General features: G+C 45.3%; 1 protein-coding gene across 41 annotated transcripts in view; it reads right to left on the bottom strand.

The window, feature by feature from the left end:
* Positions 1–16,210, bottom strand: part of FHOD3 (formin homology 2 domain containing 3) — a 455,119-nt gene that overhangs the window by 384,222 nt on the left and 54,687 nt on the right. For all 41 annotated transcript variants that reach the window (XM_070629984.1, XM_070629962.1, XM_070629948.1 and 38 more), the window contains exons 2-3: positions 14,200–14,306; positions 1,331–1,395 (exon numbers count right to left, since the gene is read on the bottom strand). In XM_070629984.1, the coding sequence (XP_070486085.1) occupies positions 1,331–1,395; positions 14,200–14,306 (172 nt within the window). The remainder of the gene's footprint in view (positions 1–1,330; positions 1,396–14,199; positions 14,307–16,210) is intronic.

Raw genomic sequence — 16,210 nt, 5'->3', positions numbered from 1 at the left:
AAGTCACAGGCCTTTTCGTCAGGTAGACATGGCTTATATGTATGAAATAACTTGGAAAATGTAAAGCAGGTAAGTAAATTAAAGCAACTGATTAAATATAATCAAGTGCCCATACATGTTTTACTGTCACTCTGTGCTACAGGTAGTTGAGAAGCAAATGGTCAACGTTGCTGAAGGTCCTACAGACCTTACTTTGTTTCCAACAAGATTATTAACCTTCCCAACACCCTGATCCTCTGGCCCTTGAGGTTTGAGTCTGCTACACAATTAACTCGCTGGCCACCATCAGACAAAGGTTGTCACTCAAGACACTTGCAGTCTCACCACACTTAACACCAAAAGAAGTACAATCACACAGATTTCCCTCCACCTCCCAGCCACTCCCTCACCCCATCTGTGGGTCTCCAACAGGGAAGCAAGGAGGAGGAAGGCCTAGAAATGATTCCTTCCACTCCACCTACGCACAGCACACCGCAGGTGCAGACTGGTCCTCAACAGGATGATTTATGGTCTCCTAATTAGAAGCCTGAATTAAGACCACAATGTATATTAAATAAAAGCAAAATTACTCAGATATGAAAAACACCTACTCATAAAGTGAATTTTAGTGTCTTTTTTTCTTTTTATATTACATAGTTGCCTCAACTTGGCCCAATGCCAGGAGAAGAGCAAGCCACAGTTTTAGAAACCCTGCACATAGAGATTGTCTGCTTAGCATAAATAACTGCTTTCACTGCCATTCAACCCACATATCTAGGTGGGGAAACCAGGGGGTCCACAAAAAATCAATGGCTGCAGGAATGGCCCCAGTGGGGTTCCTGAGTGACCACAGGAAAGCCATTCTGAACCACAAATACACCTGCTCAACGCCATATTGCTCTGTATCCACATGAGCCATGTCCTGCACTGACATGAGATTTCCCTTTCAATAACCTGAGCAGAACCTGGGACCTCAGACCCCACTTCCCCACAGAGAGCTTCACAGAGCCACCAGGAGGCACGTGAAGGTCACTTCAGCTGCCTAGAGGTTCACACTGGCACAGCCCCAGGAAGAACCTCATCTCTCCCAGCATTGCCAAAAAGAACCTCATCGACAATGTCCTACTTCGAGCTCTATTCACTAGCCAAACAGCCAAGAAAGTCAGAATAAACAGAGTTTCAAAAACTATTGCTAGAAACTGCTTCACTAAAAACTAACAATCCATGATAGGGGCTAACCCAAGTAAACAGCATAACAGTGAATATTTTATTCCCGTAAGTGGCATTTCTCATCACATGTTTAAGCACTGAGGGCAGATGGCAAGCATCCCTTTCTGCAGATGTCACTCACCAATGCAGGCATGGACCCTCACGGACAGCTGTGTCCTTAGGATGATGCTGTGCTTCTTGCCCCGCCTAATGGTGACAGGAGACAAAACATACATGGGCATCAGAGGAGCTGGCAAGAAGATACCTACATGATGTCAATCAACTTGAAGGTTCTGACATACCCACCTGAAAGAGGCTCCAGATAAGCAGGGACCTAGACAGAACAAGAATCTATCCTGAAATAACGTGACATCACAGGGCTTTACAGAAAATAAAAAATAAAGTTTGCCTTTGTTGGATCGGCACATGAATTTTATTGCCAAACACAGTCAATTCATTCCATCCACAGAGTTAGTACATAGTCATGCTTGACCATCTTGGGAAAATTTTAAAATCTGTACCTGTGAAGTGAAATCCCAGGAACGTAACAACACAAATCTGCTTGACCATTCCCGTGGCTATTTTTAAATTTTTTTGGATATAGGAAAAGGGTACACATAGTGGGGTCATCAGAAAGAGCGGCTTTGCTATCTACCAATTCAAACTTACGGCCTTTCTCTCTTATAGGAAGACGGGAGCCTTTCGAGGAGCTCATTGGCTATTTACTATCAAGAATGCCAGTTTACACCATACCTTGTCTCCTCTTTGCTTCCTTCTCACTTCATTTCTTATGAGGAAGAAAAGAGGATGGCCCCTTCCCCAGTTCCACTCCTACCAGGGCTCATCCTGCTCTATGCAGAGAAGGACTAAAGCAGAGCAATTGATAGAGAAGAGAAATGGAAGAAAACATGAGTCCTGGCTACCTGGGGTAACAAGCCTTTGAGGTTTGGGGAAAGGGGGAAGTCAGTGGACAAAGGTTAAATGGAGCCAGCCAACCAGCACGGCCCCAGGGAACCTGCTGGGTCTCTCAGTAGCTGAATTCCCCTTCGCTGTCACTCTTCTGGCCGCTCTCATCTCTCCCATCAGGCTTCATTTACACCCGAGTCTGGCAGCGCTTTCCTGCTTCCTGGTTTTGAGGTCGTGTTGGAAGGAGAAGGAACATAGACCTCACCAGGGCACATTGTTAATATTGTCATGAGCTCACAGTAATCCTGAAACAATTATATTTTTTATTCTTGAGATCAGATAAGAAGAGAAAGTAAGGGTTTTTTGATTCTTTGACAGGAAAAAGGGAAACCAGTTGCATAGTTCTATGAAACGGTGCAGTAGACTCCAGCCTGGCAGCTGCTTGTAGATAAAGGATCTGCCTTCACGGTCCCTTCAAGCCACTCCTTTAGACTTTGTTTGTTCATCTGATTGTTTTACACTCGCTATGTGCAAGGCACCAGTCTCAAGGAGCTTACAAAAATACACAATGCTTGACCCATTTCAGAAGGCAAGTTTGAGATCCTATAAACACAGCCTTCTTCAAAACTTTCTTCCTCACTCACAAAAACTCTTTTCCACTCTCGACAATCCTGATGTTGACAGTCCTTCAGTCTTGTGATCACACTAGGAAGTGTGTCGGTTAAATGCATTCAACTGAATTATTAAATAGCCTTTTGTGCGAACTTCCAGGAAAGGTGTTCTAGGGGTGGGGGCAGCCAGTCTCAGGCATGCAGCCTCACCCCAAGCTGGGCAGAGGCCGAGCTGGGAGCAGAAACCACTGAACCCCCAACGGTGGCCAAATCCTCACTATGAGAAATGGCAAACCGTAAGTCCTCAAATCTGGAGGATTTTCTGTAACTCATATTATCAGCAGTTATGAGCAATAATAAATATCAAATGAATGGTAGACAAAGTACATGCTCTAGATGCCAAGAGGGAGAAAACCATGGGATGGCCAGGGAAAATACCTCGAGTTCTGGAGACATTCAGAAAGGGGCCATTGATAGCCTCTACTTCTATCTCCAAACAATGCAAAGTTGCATTCTTGAGGAAATGCTTACATTTTCCCACAGAATCCTCGAGTCCCACAGTGAGTGTGTGGCGTAGTCGCTCTGGGATTCCAGGCGCATGCATGCAAACTAGGACAGTCTTTCCGAGGAGGCCATGGCAGGCCCACCATTCTGGAGGTGTCATCTTTTCTGTGCTTGTGCATTGAGACACTAGGCAGTTGGATTGGTTAAGGTAAACCCTAATGGAATCTAAAAGAGCATAGAACCAATAAAGCCTATTTTTCAGTAGTTTTATCAGTTATAATTGTTCTGCTTCAATATTCTACCTCCTTCCCCGTCTGCTTCTATACACAAAATCCCATGATGGAAGAAACCTGTGTGGAATTGGGAGTCATGGGCTGTGGAAGCCACCTGACAACAGATGAGGCCCACATCCCAGGAGTTCCTGGCAAAGGAGGGGGCTGGCCGAGGCGGAGACAAGGGGCTGGTGAGTGTGGCCAGGTCCTCAGAAGGTGTCCTTCATCTCACCCCACTTGCACTTTCTCCCACCTTTGGTGTGGGTAACTATTGTTGTGCCCATTCTGCAGATGAGGAACGCAAAGCTTGTAGAAATGATGTAACCAGCAGAAAGTCACATGGCTGGTGGAAACAGAGCCGAGCTGAGTGCAGAGTGTCTGACTTCACAGTCACCTACACCACCCCGCCTTTTGCTGAACAAGTGACTCACGACATAACTTTCTCCTGGGCTGACTAAAGATAAAGAGAGTCCCAGCTCTTTCAGGGAGCTGGTTTAACCTCAATACTGAAATCTAACAAAAAGGACACACACAAAAAATTAAGATGCAAACATCTAAGAAAACATTGGCAAACCAAATTATGCAATACGTGAAAATAACACAACAGAACCAAATAAAGTTAATCCTAAGAATTCAAGAAGTCCATGTTTTATTTATATCAAATATCAATATAGAGAGGACACCCATCACGAGGTCCCTTCAAATTTCATAGCTCAGGGGCCAGCCCGGTGGCACAGTGGTTAAGTGCACGTTCTGCTTCGGCAGCCCGGGCTTCACCGGTTCAGACCCTGGGTGTGGACGTAGCACTCCTTGGCAAGCCATGTTGTGGTAGGTGTCCCACATATAAAGCGCAGGAAGATGGCATAGATGTTAGCTCAGGGCCAGTCTTCCTCAGCAAAAAGAGGAAGATTGGCGGCAGATGTTAGCTCAGGGCTAATCTTCCTCAAAAGAAAAAAAAATTGTCATAGTTTCCTTCCCTCCACCACTATATTTTCTAATTGGTTAATGCTGACATATTGGAGAAAGGTTGATTATTACATATTTCTTTTATATATGACTATCTCGCTGCTATTATTGATTCCAAAAATCTTTTGGCTGATTCTTTTGGCTCCTTTTAAGGAAATAATCATATCACCCTTTTTATAATAACCATTTTATCCCCACTTTTCTAGTTAATATGCCCTTGTCTTCTGTTTCATGGCTAAAACTTCCAAAGGAAAATTAAACAATCACGGGTATACTTTCCCCTGCCCCCAGTGGGATACTATGTCAGTTTGGGTTTAGAAAATAATAGTCATAATAGTTGTTAACATTTATGGAATGCTAATCATGTGCCAGATGAGGTTCTAAGTACTTTATACAGATTTAGTCTTCACAAAACTCCTATGAAGTAGGTAACGTTATTGCCATTTTTAAAATGAGGAAATTGAGGCCCAGAAGAGTTTAGCAACATAGCTCAAGTCACATAGCTCGAAAGTGACAGAGCTCGGACTCAACCCAGGCAGCCCGACCCCAGAGCCTGCTTCCATCACCTCCCTGTAGCTGCCTCCCAGATGGGTGTTCCTCCACTCATTCCCTCATCCCACACATGTTCACTGGCACCCTGTGTGTGCTGGACTCCATATTAGGAGCACAAAGCACGTTCTGTCAAGACAGCAATGTAGAAACTCTGCCTGCTGGGCTACCATACAGATTTTAGACTCAAGATCACAACATCAATTCTTACCTGAATTTCCAGCCTGCTGGCCCACCCTACAGATTCCAGACTTGCCAGGCCCCATAATGGTGTGAGCCAATTACTTGAAAGAAATCTCTCGATAGATAGATAGACAGACAGATAGACTAGACGGATTAGATAAAATAGATTAAATAGATTAGACTAGATGGATAAACAGATATCTTATTGGTTCTATTTCTCTGGAGGACCCTAACAGAAACTTTGGTATCTGCCTTCATGGAGCTTCCATGTTCCAAAAATGAAATCAGTGAGAGGCTGCTGATGTGGAGTCACTCCAAGCACTTTAGTGATCCTGTTTTTTTCTGATACTGGCGTGCTGCATCAGTTTCATAGCTGCCACTCCTTCTGAACTCGCCTGCTTGTAGCAGAGTGAGATGGAAATGCATTGAGTAGTAGGATCTGGGGACCCAGAAGGCAAAGGCACTTAAGTTTGACCTGAAACTCCCCAGGGAGATTCAGATTCCATTCCTATCAGCACAGCCACTGCCAGGGAAACATCGCCAGCCTAAGAAACCAGCCATAGCCAACAGGCTGCCCGCATCCAAGGCCAGTGCTACCCAAGTGATGGGAGCGCTATCTAAAATAGATGCTCAGTTCAAGGAGACTCCTGTTGAAACAGACATGCCAGGGATATGACAGCACTATTGCTAAAAGAACTTTCCAAAACTTCCTGGTTTCTCAGAATACACAAGTTTCTCCTACAATAATGTCTATGGCCTTGGGGAAAAAATCTGGTTTAACCAAATAAATCTCACGGAAACCATGTGTTTCAGTTCCATCCCTGTCTCTCAAGAGAATATTTTTACAAGAATAACATATAAAGTCTTTTTGCGACTGTAAGAACAAGTGTTTACATTATTTTATTGAGTGGCATAGAGCCAAAGGCTTGGAGACTTTTTCTTAAAGCCAACAGCAGAATCGATGCCTCCAAATATTCCTCTACTCAAATTAGAACTAAACTATGATTTCAGTCAGGAGTATAAAACATATGTTTGACCATGCGTCAGAAGCAGAGATGAGGGCCCCCTGAGCAGCTGCCCCAGGAATAAGCTTCCTCATATTAAGCTTCTGGAGCTGTGAGACTCAGCCAGTGCTCTGCCTGAGGGATAAAGAGATGAAGAAGGATTTGAACAGTCATCAGCTGGTAAAAGGATGGTGCTAGCTAAGATTAATTTGCTCAGAAGCCCAAAGTCCAAGAGAGCCAGTTGCCACTACATTCATCTCCAGATGCATTCTGGTCTCCCCTAGTAGACAGTAGAGGTGAAAAGCATCAACTCTGAAGCCAGCTGTGTGATCTTGGAAAAGTTACTTAGCCTCTCTGAGTCTCAGCTTCCTAGTCTGTAAAATGGGATAATAATATTATGCTTTTGGTATCAAATCTAAGAAACAAAGACTTACTCCTATTTTCTTGTAAGAGTTTTGTAGATTTAGCTCTTCCCCCGCAGGTCCCTCCAATGGGAAAAAAGCCTTTGTTCAACCCGTCACAACTCCCAGCTCCTGTGCAATCCTGCTGTCCCTCCTTCTCAGCCCCACATTATCTCTTGACCTATCTCCATCTGCCCCCATCCCACAACTCTTCTGCCTCCTCTCTCCCCAAGGACACTGTACATCTCCTTCTTACTACGCCCCGACCTTGCCTTGGTCCTCTCATAACTTGATTTCTCTCTGGAATGATGTTCTTAACTGTCCCTTCTTTGAAGTTCTCTCTCTCCCTGCTGAGGCAGACACTGCTGGGTACCTACCCAACACCAATTTTCCTCTTTTGTCTTATAAAGGGAACCCAATTTTGTTTAAGATGATAATGTACCCATCTAAAACTACATTCTCCAGTCTCCTTGGCAACCAAGGGTGGCCACGTGACATAGTCCTCTCCAGTGAACTACAGGTAGAAGTTGCTGGTAGAACTTCTGGAAAAGCTGTTTAAAAGGGGCAGATCCAGCAGGCACCATTTGCTCTTCACTCTTCCTATCTAAGGCAGGGACCATTACATCCACAGTAATAGAAGAAGAGGGTTAGCTGGACACAAGCCCACAATTCATGGTATGACCATGGACCTAATTTCTGGCCAATGGCATGTGAGTGAAAGCTATATGCACAAAGAATGGACTTGCATTCCCTCTGTCCATTTCCTTCTTCCTGATGGCTGGAATGCAGATGAGGACATAAAAGCTAAAACAAGTCTGGATACAAAGATGGAATCCTTATTTTGAGGATGGTATTGCTGCTCTACCAGTCTCAGGAAGGATTGCCTAAATTTGGACTCTTACACAATAAAGACATTTTTACCTTATTTAAACCGCTATACTTAGGAATCTCTTGGTTACAACAAAGAAAACTGTACCCTAACCAACCCATGCCTTCCTGCCTTGATGGGATGCTGGAGGGAGAGCAGCCATATTGTACCTATGATGAAGCATGGAAGATGAAAGCCACACCCTAAGGATGGCAGAGCAGAAAGATAAAAGAAGCCTGGTTTCTAAGAGCATCTTGTAATCAACATTTTACCCTCAAAACAGCCTAACTATCCATTTTCTTTTTAATAGACTTCATTTTTTTTGAGATGTTTTGGGTTTACAACTCCCTTCCTCCAAGGGATCCCCCCAAGCCTCTCTGGTCCTTGATGCTTGTCACCTGGGTCCTAAGCCAATATTTCTCACCTGGCCACATCTCACCTTGAGTGTGGCTTGACAAGAACTCAGACTAACATGTATAAACCTCTTCTCCCCCTCCCCAAACTGCCCAACTCTATAACCTCACCACTTCTCTAAGCAATCCACCATCTGTACTCTATCCATCTAATGTCATGTGTCCATTTTACTCTCCTGTTTCCATCTACTCAACCAGTACCACCTCTCCAGATTCACAGCTCTCTCCCCATCCAGTCCAGGCCCCAATCCACGGACCTTCCTCAGCCACCAGGTTCAGGTCCATTAGGTCACCCCCTTCTCATCCCCACAGTGGGTGACATCTGACTGCAGCCTCCCTTCTCTAAGTTCTGTCCACTCACCTGACCCTCCCTCTTACTTGAGAAGGTCTGTGAGGGCTCCCTCTTCGCAGGTAAGTTCTACTCTGACTCCAATCCATACCATAAAGCCCAGTGCCCACCTGGGCTCCCTCACAACCACCTGCTGCCGTCTTTGTCCCGTCATACAATCTGGCATTTGGAGGCATTTAGAGCCTTTCCAATTCCACAGTCCACTCACAGTACAGGAGTTCATCCTCTCGTCTGACCTACCGCAGCACCTCCAAGAACGGTGTCCCTCATGTACTGCAATCGCCTGGGGGGGGGGGGGAGGGCATTAAAAAGCACGCTGCCTGGGCCCACCCCCAAGTTCCAATGTCATTGGTCTGAGGCTGGGGGTGGGAGGGAAGTTTTTAAGGTTCCTCAGATGGTTGCAATCTTCTCCAAGATTGAGAGCCTATGCTGTAGGTTCCAGATGAAGCACCCGACCACCTGGGGAGCTTTTTAAAAGGGGAAATTCCCCAGGCCCCACGCCAAACCTCCTGATGCAGGCACCTAGAAACCAGCACCTCTTAGAAGCCAGCCCAGCACTGGTGTGTGGGGGGCTCCAGGCTACCCAGCACAGCCCAGCACTGAACTCACCCTGACAGCACCCTCTGTTTGAAAGGGCCAGTTTTCTCCCGACCGTGACCAGGGGCAGGGCTTAGTGGTCTGCACTTTGAGCCTTGCACAGCACTGAGAAGAAGGAGACCCTTAATGTCCATCACTGGTTTGCCAAAAAAGCCTCAGACAACAACACACCTGCACCCTCAGCTGGAGATAATCGCTCCAGATGAAAAGAGGGGAGAGTCGTCCTGGCTTCCCATCCACTCCCCAACCAGAATCTCTCCTTTAACTTGAGGGTTTTGTCTGTTGTTGGCTTTGGTTTTTCAGGTTCGGTAGGTTTTTAGATTTAGATTCAAGATGTATTTTAGGTGATTTCCCATTCCACCAGGTCTAGATGCAGAGGAAACCCAGACAAAGATGGGACTGGATGAGGCTGATTTTTGTATCAGACAGGAACAAGGGAAAGCTGCTTCCTATTCCTTCTAATTTGACATTCTGGGATGCAAAGAACTCTTCAAGAATCTGATGAAAGGCTGTGAAACTTCCCCACCCAAAAACCCTGCATACCCACAAACTGTGCAGAAATCCCAGGGTATCATGAACCCCCACAAATGTGGATCCTTGGGGCTCATGAGCTGCAGGCTGAGAAGCTAGGAGTCTGAGAGTCAAATCAGAGCTCTCCTCAAACCCCTTCTTACCCTAAAGCACATCCACTGCACAGCTGGTGGGGTTGGGGTCGAGGTGGGGGCCGGGTGCGACCCACCCGCCCCTGCACAGGGGCTTCCTCGCAGCCCTTCCTGTCTCTGACTGGCCTCCCATCCGTCATTTCTGAGCCACAAGCCTCACACTGCCAGGTTCTCCCCACCCCCACTCCACAGGGTTTCCTCGGACTTGACCACCCACACACAACCCTGCAAGGACAGGAGTCGGGGGTCGGGGGAGTATTTCCCAGCCCCTGTGGCAGAGGAGGAAACTGAGAGATAAGTAGCAGCTGTCTTCAGAGCTGAACCTCTGGCTCAGGCCTGAGGGGAGTCAAGTCTAGGAAAAGGTGAGTACACCAAGTTACTCAAAGTCAACAGCATCTGGGGTTACATACAGATCCAGCAACCTCACTGGTCCTCACAACATCCCTGAAGCAACATGCTTCTCAGGCCCACTCAGCTCTGCCAAGCTCCCACCTACTGCCTCTTCCACCTCCTGAAGCCACTATCTCCCCTTCAGGGCTAACCTCAAACCCCACCTTCTTCATGACAGGTCCCTGTGGTCCTCAGCTGGCACTAGTTTCCTTTCAGAGGCAGTGGGGATAGGAATAAGCAAAAAGGGTGGGAGGCTCTGGCCCAGCTCTGACCTCAAGGTCTAAAATCCAGTGAATCCCACTTCAATGTATCATCTTCTCAAATTCTGACTGTAACTATAGTAACGGCTACTAGTTTTGAGTACGTATTATATGCTGGAAACTAGCTTAATGTTTAGAGACATCATCACATTTTACCTCACAAGCCAAAGAGGCAGTACTATGGTTATATTATACCCACTTACAAAGAAACTGAGGTTGCAAGAGGTGAAGTAACATCCCCAGGGGCACACAGCCATGAGGCTAACCGTGAAACCCCTGTCCCTAAACACTAGGCGATGCTGCTCTCTGCTATGCTCTGCTCAGGTACCAAAGGCACTGTTGGGATCCCTGCTGATACAGGGAGGAAAAAGGGATTGGGTAATACTGTCCTCATTTTATAAATAAATTATATAAACTCCTATCAGAGGTCAAGTGGCTTGCCCAAGGTCACACAAAGGCAGGGGCAGGAAGAATAATGCAGAGGCTTCTGGGGCTTCTGTTTCCACTACACCATGCTATGGTTGCTAATTTCCCTGGCCTTGGAAGGCAATGAACAGACCTAGCTCCATTTTGCAAGCATAACAATTGCTTTGTCCTTCCACGTTTGAAGGTCTTTCTCCTGTTCCCTGATTAGCTACAGCTTGAGTGATAATTCTAAACAAGGAGTAAGTTAATTTTTAGTCGTGGCATAAAAGAGCAGTGTAATGGATAAGAACAAAGAAACAAACTCCTCCAGCAAGGAAAACTCACTCAGAACACACTGTACAAAAAACACCACTATTTTCACATAGCCTGCCAGACATCTTCATTAGATGGTCACATTAGCAGATATTTTGCTATAATTTACACAAAGAAATTAAGAGAAAGAATGGTATTTCATTTGCCCTTTTCATGCCTCAAAAGGGTAATTCTTAACTAGGAAGAAATTATATTTTAACTCTCATTCGTGGGAGACACAAGTTCTCAGGCACACAACTTTGCCAAATGCCGCGCTTCTAGGAGAGGACCCAGGAGGGATGCTCAGTGCAAGTGACGCTGTGAATGTGCCCAGACCCCTCTCACCTGTGCAGGAAGGCTCAGCCTGCAGGCTGCTTCCAGCCAGCTCCCAGCGATTAGCCCAGGTGCTGCCAGTGCTCAGTGGTGGTAAATGACCTGGGGATAACTGGGGTGACCCAGAAATCCCAAGACAGTCCCATCCTGGCATGCCTTCTGCAACCCAAGCCAAGGACAGAGGGGCCTCCCCACCAGAGATCAGTAAAGGTGTCTTCTTCACAACAAAGAGGTATGTCATCTGAGCACGTTCCAAAGAACTAGGGTGGGTCACCACAAATGAAGACTATTTCAAAGACACAAACTCTGGGGTGAGTTTGGGGCACATCTGTGAAATGTGCAGCTACTCGACATCGTTTGAGCTACCTTCCCCTGTTTGCAGTTTCCCACGTTGTCAGTCCTGCCTCTCATCTTGCCATAATTCATTTCCCCAGCATCCCGTGCCGTTTAGGGTACAGAAATGTGGTCAAGGCTGTACCTATCAGATGGACCCATGGCCAGGGGATGATTCAGAAGGGAACAAAGTAAGAAATTCAGCCCCAGGGTGTACGCTGGTGAGCTTGCAACAGCGTCCCTGGCTCTTTAGGAACAACTGTAGAGAAACTTCCACGACCTGGATGCTGGCATTGACAGTGCGAGCTGTACTATCAGAGCCAGATGATGGCAGCAAATGCGTCTTCCCTGGAGCCATCCTGCAGTGAGGCTGGGTGCTGTTTCAACTGGAGCCAGTGTCTTAGCCTGGGACTGATGATGTCCTTGCATGAACCAACCTTATGTCACCAAAGGTGCACATGTACATTCTGAGTGGAACCTGAAGTGCCTTTGCCCAGAAGCTCCTGGGATGATGGAGGAATACCAACCTGGGAATCGGTCACACCTGTGTTCAAACCTGGCTCCACCATCTACTGGCTCTGCTGTCCTGGACATGTAATTTAACTCTTGACCCTCAGTTGTTTCAAATGAAAAATGGAGACAATAAAATCCAATCACATGACTGGTAAGAGAATGAACTATTCAACAAACACACTGGGAATACAGTGCCTAGTGTAATGGTTGGCATAGCAGGTGTTCCATAAATGTTATTTTCTTCCTCACTCTTAACTCTTGATACTGTTATGTAATATTAACACTTTTTCCCCCCAAGCTGCCATCTCCAAATCATTTAAGTTTTGATAGAAAAGAAAAAAAATCAAACAGGACATGGTCTGCGAGCATAACACTACTAGAGACATTTTTCTAGTTGACGATGATCTACTCATAACACTCCTGGGATATGTTTGATAAATAAGCCAAGGAATCATCCAATTAGACTGTCATCCAGCCTGAATTCTGACATCTTATATAAAGGGATGCCATTGTCAAATACTTGGTAAGAACTATAGCAACGGAATTTCCCCAAGTCTATCAGTCTAATAATGTTAATTTTGAAAATGATGATGCGTAGAATCTGGTGTGACTTAACGATACTCCTCATGTGTGGATGGCCGCATGAGGTCGTTTCCAGCATCTCTTCCCACACACTGTTGGTGTGGCCCTTGGAACCACTTGGAGGACAAAAAGGACATCCTCACAGAACCTTGCTGTTTCCTACCAAGAACTCTGGTCTTCTTGGTGCTCATGGTCATGCCATTTAGGACTCCATTCTGGGATCCTGCCCTTCACCTGGCCACCAATGTTCACTAAGTGCCTATAACATGTTGAGAAAATGCCAGGCGCTGGATAGTCAGACAGGCCCAGCTCAGACCTAGGAGAGTTTTAGCAGCAGACAAGAAGGAAAATTAAGGGGGAAAGGACCATAAATTGTGATGGGTGTTAAAGCAGGGGAAACCCAGGAAGTCACCAGAACACAGTAGAGTCAGGTTGGAAAGTAACACTAAGAAGGTTCCCATTTTTCCTCATTTTTCAAGCCATTCATGAAAAAACAGCACTCTCAGATAATATTCACCTGAATGTAATATATTTTTAACTCTGGCAAGGTAGCTTGAAAACAGCTTTTGGGGAGGTCCCTGAACATCAGATTAAGATAGCCGAGCATCATTGGGAAGGCAACAGGGAGCCTCTGAAGGTTTCTAAGGAGGAAGGTGATGAAATCAGAAATATACTGGGATCTAGATGGATTAGGGCTAGAAAGGGAAGCAAGGGGCCCCATCAAAAGGGTATTTCAATAATCTAATAAATATAGGAATGGCTGATTATATGGGTATATTCCTACAGTGATTTCACTTTCTGCACACATTTCTGATTTCTTTGTGTGTGTTGCTTTATTCAGCCTCATAGCAATCAGAACTATTAAGCAATCCTACACGTAAGCTAAAAGTAACTTGATATTAATTAACATAATTATTTTCTCCACTATAATGAGGTCAAAAGATGATAGAGCATAAAATGATCTACTAGGGTATCTGCCAAGAAAACTAAATATCCAGTAAGTTATCATCAAAAACAACATTTAAGGGGCTGGCCCCGTGGCCGAGTGGTTAAGTTCGCGCGCTCCGCTGCAGGCGGCCCAGTGTTTCGTTGGTTCGAATCCTGGGCGCGGACATGGCACTGCTCATCAGACCACGCTGAGGCAGCGTCCCACATGCCACAACTAGAAGAACCCACAACGAAGAATACACAACTATGTACCGGGGGGCTTTGGGGAGAAAAAGGAAAAAATAAAATCTTAAAAAAAAAAAAAAAAAAAAAACAACATTTAAAACAGTTGTCAATCCACTAAAATCCGGAAAATATTAATTATATTTGGTTTGGAAAAAAAAGCTTAGAAAGTAACTGCCATGCGCTTAAGTAAACTGTACCGGACATCTTCCTACCCTTGAGTCGCCTCATCAAGTAGAGTTTCTCAAAACGCAAAAGGGTTTGCAGTTACTGCTGGTGAGTCACTTGCATCTCCCTTCTTTTAGTGTGACTGGGAGCGAAGAGAAGCTCAGAGCTATGGTGGTTTCTCCCAAAGACTTTAAGGCCCCCGTGGACCCCCATTTCTCAGAAGGTCGGGACTAGTCGGCAGTCACAATTGTCACTCTTACCCAGTGTCATCCTGGAAGCCTTCTAACTCGTCCCGTTGCTCTGCCAGGGTGGCTTCCAAGTCCAGGTAGGTGCCATTGTGGGAGAGCTGCAGCGTGCAGTCGTCGAGCTGCAAGAGAACAAGCCTGGTAAGCCCAGCCCGCTCCTGGAATGGGGACTCTGTAGGGGGAAATCACTTCATGTTGCCCTCACGCGTTTTTTAAAATCAAGCATTATTCTGAAATTCAGATCATAACTGGAAGAGGTAGTGTGTTCGTACAAACAGACTGGGAGCAAACTACATAATGAGTAGACAGAAATGACACCTATTAAGGAAGTGGCATTGACAGGGCCCAAAAGACGTGGACGGGGATGAGAAGGAGCCCGCTGGGCACTGGGCCAGTGCCACTTTCCACTCTCAGGGGCCCAGGAGAAGCCATGGATTTGGGGAATTGAAGGCAAGATCACAATGTCCATGTGATTAAAAGTCACAGAGTTTAAAAGGCAAATTTGGTGGGGAAAACATGCTGTTTCCTTTGATTCAGGGAAAACCCTACTTATTCAGATTCTACGGTCATACTTGGGACATTACAATTAGTAGTTGCTCAATAAACATTCTTACCATTGAACTGAAAGAAAGATTCTCCATCTGAATGGCAACATATCCAAATTACAACATACCAAAGTGGACATTAGGTCTCTTTTTCACTAGTCTCACTTTTAAAAAATTTATTTAACAAATACTTACATGTTGTTAATTATGTTCTATGCATAATTCTAAGCATTTTACATATGTTACACCATTTGATTCTCACAGGAACCCTATTAAGTTCTACTGCTACCCCCATTTTACAGATGAGAAAACTGAGGCACAGACAGAGACAAAGTTACTTGCCTGATGTCACATCTGGTAAATGGTAGCACTGGGATTTGGATACTGGCAGTTTGATTTGAGGCCATGCCGTCGACCACTACTCTCTGCATCCTCTCTATGGGCAGAGATCTCAAAGGACTTGAAAATATTATGCTTACAAAATGCAGCTTGTGTCATCTTGAGCGTTCTGAAGTGGCCAAGGCAATGCCACGTATTTGCCAACCCCATTCCCTTTTCCTCCTGGGCACAGAGACCACATATCCCGGCCTTATAGTTGGGCTATGGCCATGTAACTGAGTACCGACCAATGGAATATCCACAAAAGTAAAGAAGGCTCCCAGCAGGTCTGGCTGTAACACCCCGCCACCTTTCTTCTCCTGCCTGTGGCCAGATGCTGAGAAGCCAGAGGAGGACTCTGAAGGCTAAAAACCAGCAGAGCCCCAGACAGAAGGAGCACAGGTTCCTGAATCACTGCGTGGAAGAGAGAATTCTGCCACCCAGCATACACTGACCCATCCTGGACAGTGACAAGAGCCAGACGTGAGCCTTTGCTGTGGTAAGTCACTGAGATTTTGAGGTTGCTAAAGCTGCCAGCATTACATGACATTTACAACGATCAATACACTTAAAAATACAGGAAAATAATTTTACCAAAGATTAAGATGAACATGATGAGGAAATCCAAGTACATAACTTCATGCTTGATCTCTCCGGCTGTCAGCATGGCTCTTATTATTCATCTACTTGGTGAGTTAAGGCTCTTATTCCAAAATGACAGGAGATTGGGGAAAAGTGGAAACAAATACATAGCTACTTTAAAACATCTAGATAAATGCCTAATAATCCTCCCGCTATAAGTGAGATTTCAAACAAGGAATTAGTCTCTTTTGATAGAAAAGCTCTGCTTATTAGCCTCAACAAGAAAAATGAAGACTGACAACTTGTCTAAAATTAGTATTTATAACAGGCTGCTAATTCTTATAAACAGGCCCGCACTTCCTTGTTTCTGATTATCCTGAACAGAACGAAAGGAATTTGTTCTTTAACATTTGTAAGAAACACCTAGTCAAATCATTTGAAGGGGTTAATCCTGCTTGATTCACTTGTTTTATCGCTCTAGGAATAAACCGTTCCTCCTAACTACTAAAGGCGTGCTGGGG

This window comes from Equus przewalskii, chromosome 7 (genome assembly GCF_037783145.1).
Source record: "Equus przewalskii isolate Varuska chromosome 7, EquPr2, whole genome shotgun sequence".
Classification (NCBI taxonomy): domain Eukaryota; kingdom Metazoa; phylum Chordata; class Mammalia; order Perissodactyla; family Equidae; genus Equus; species Equus przewalskii.
Note: the sequence above shows the minus strand (reverse complement) of the source record. Positions and strands in the feature narration are given on the sequence as shown.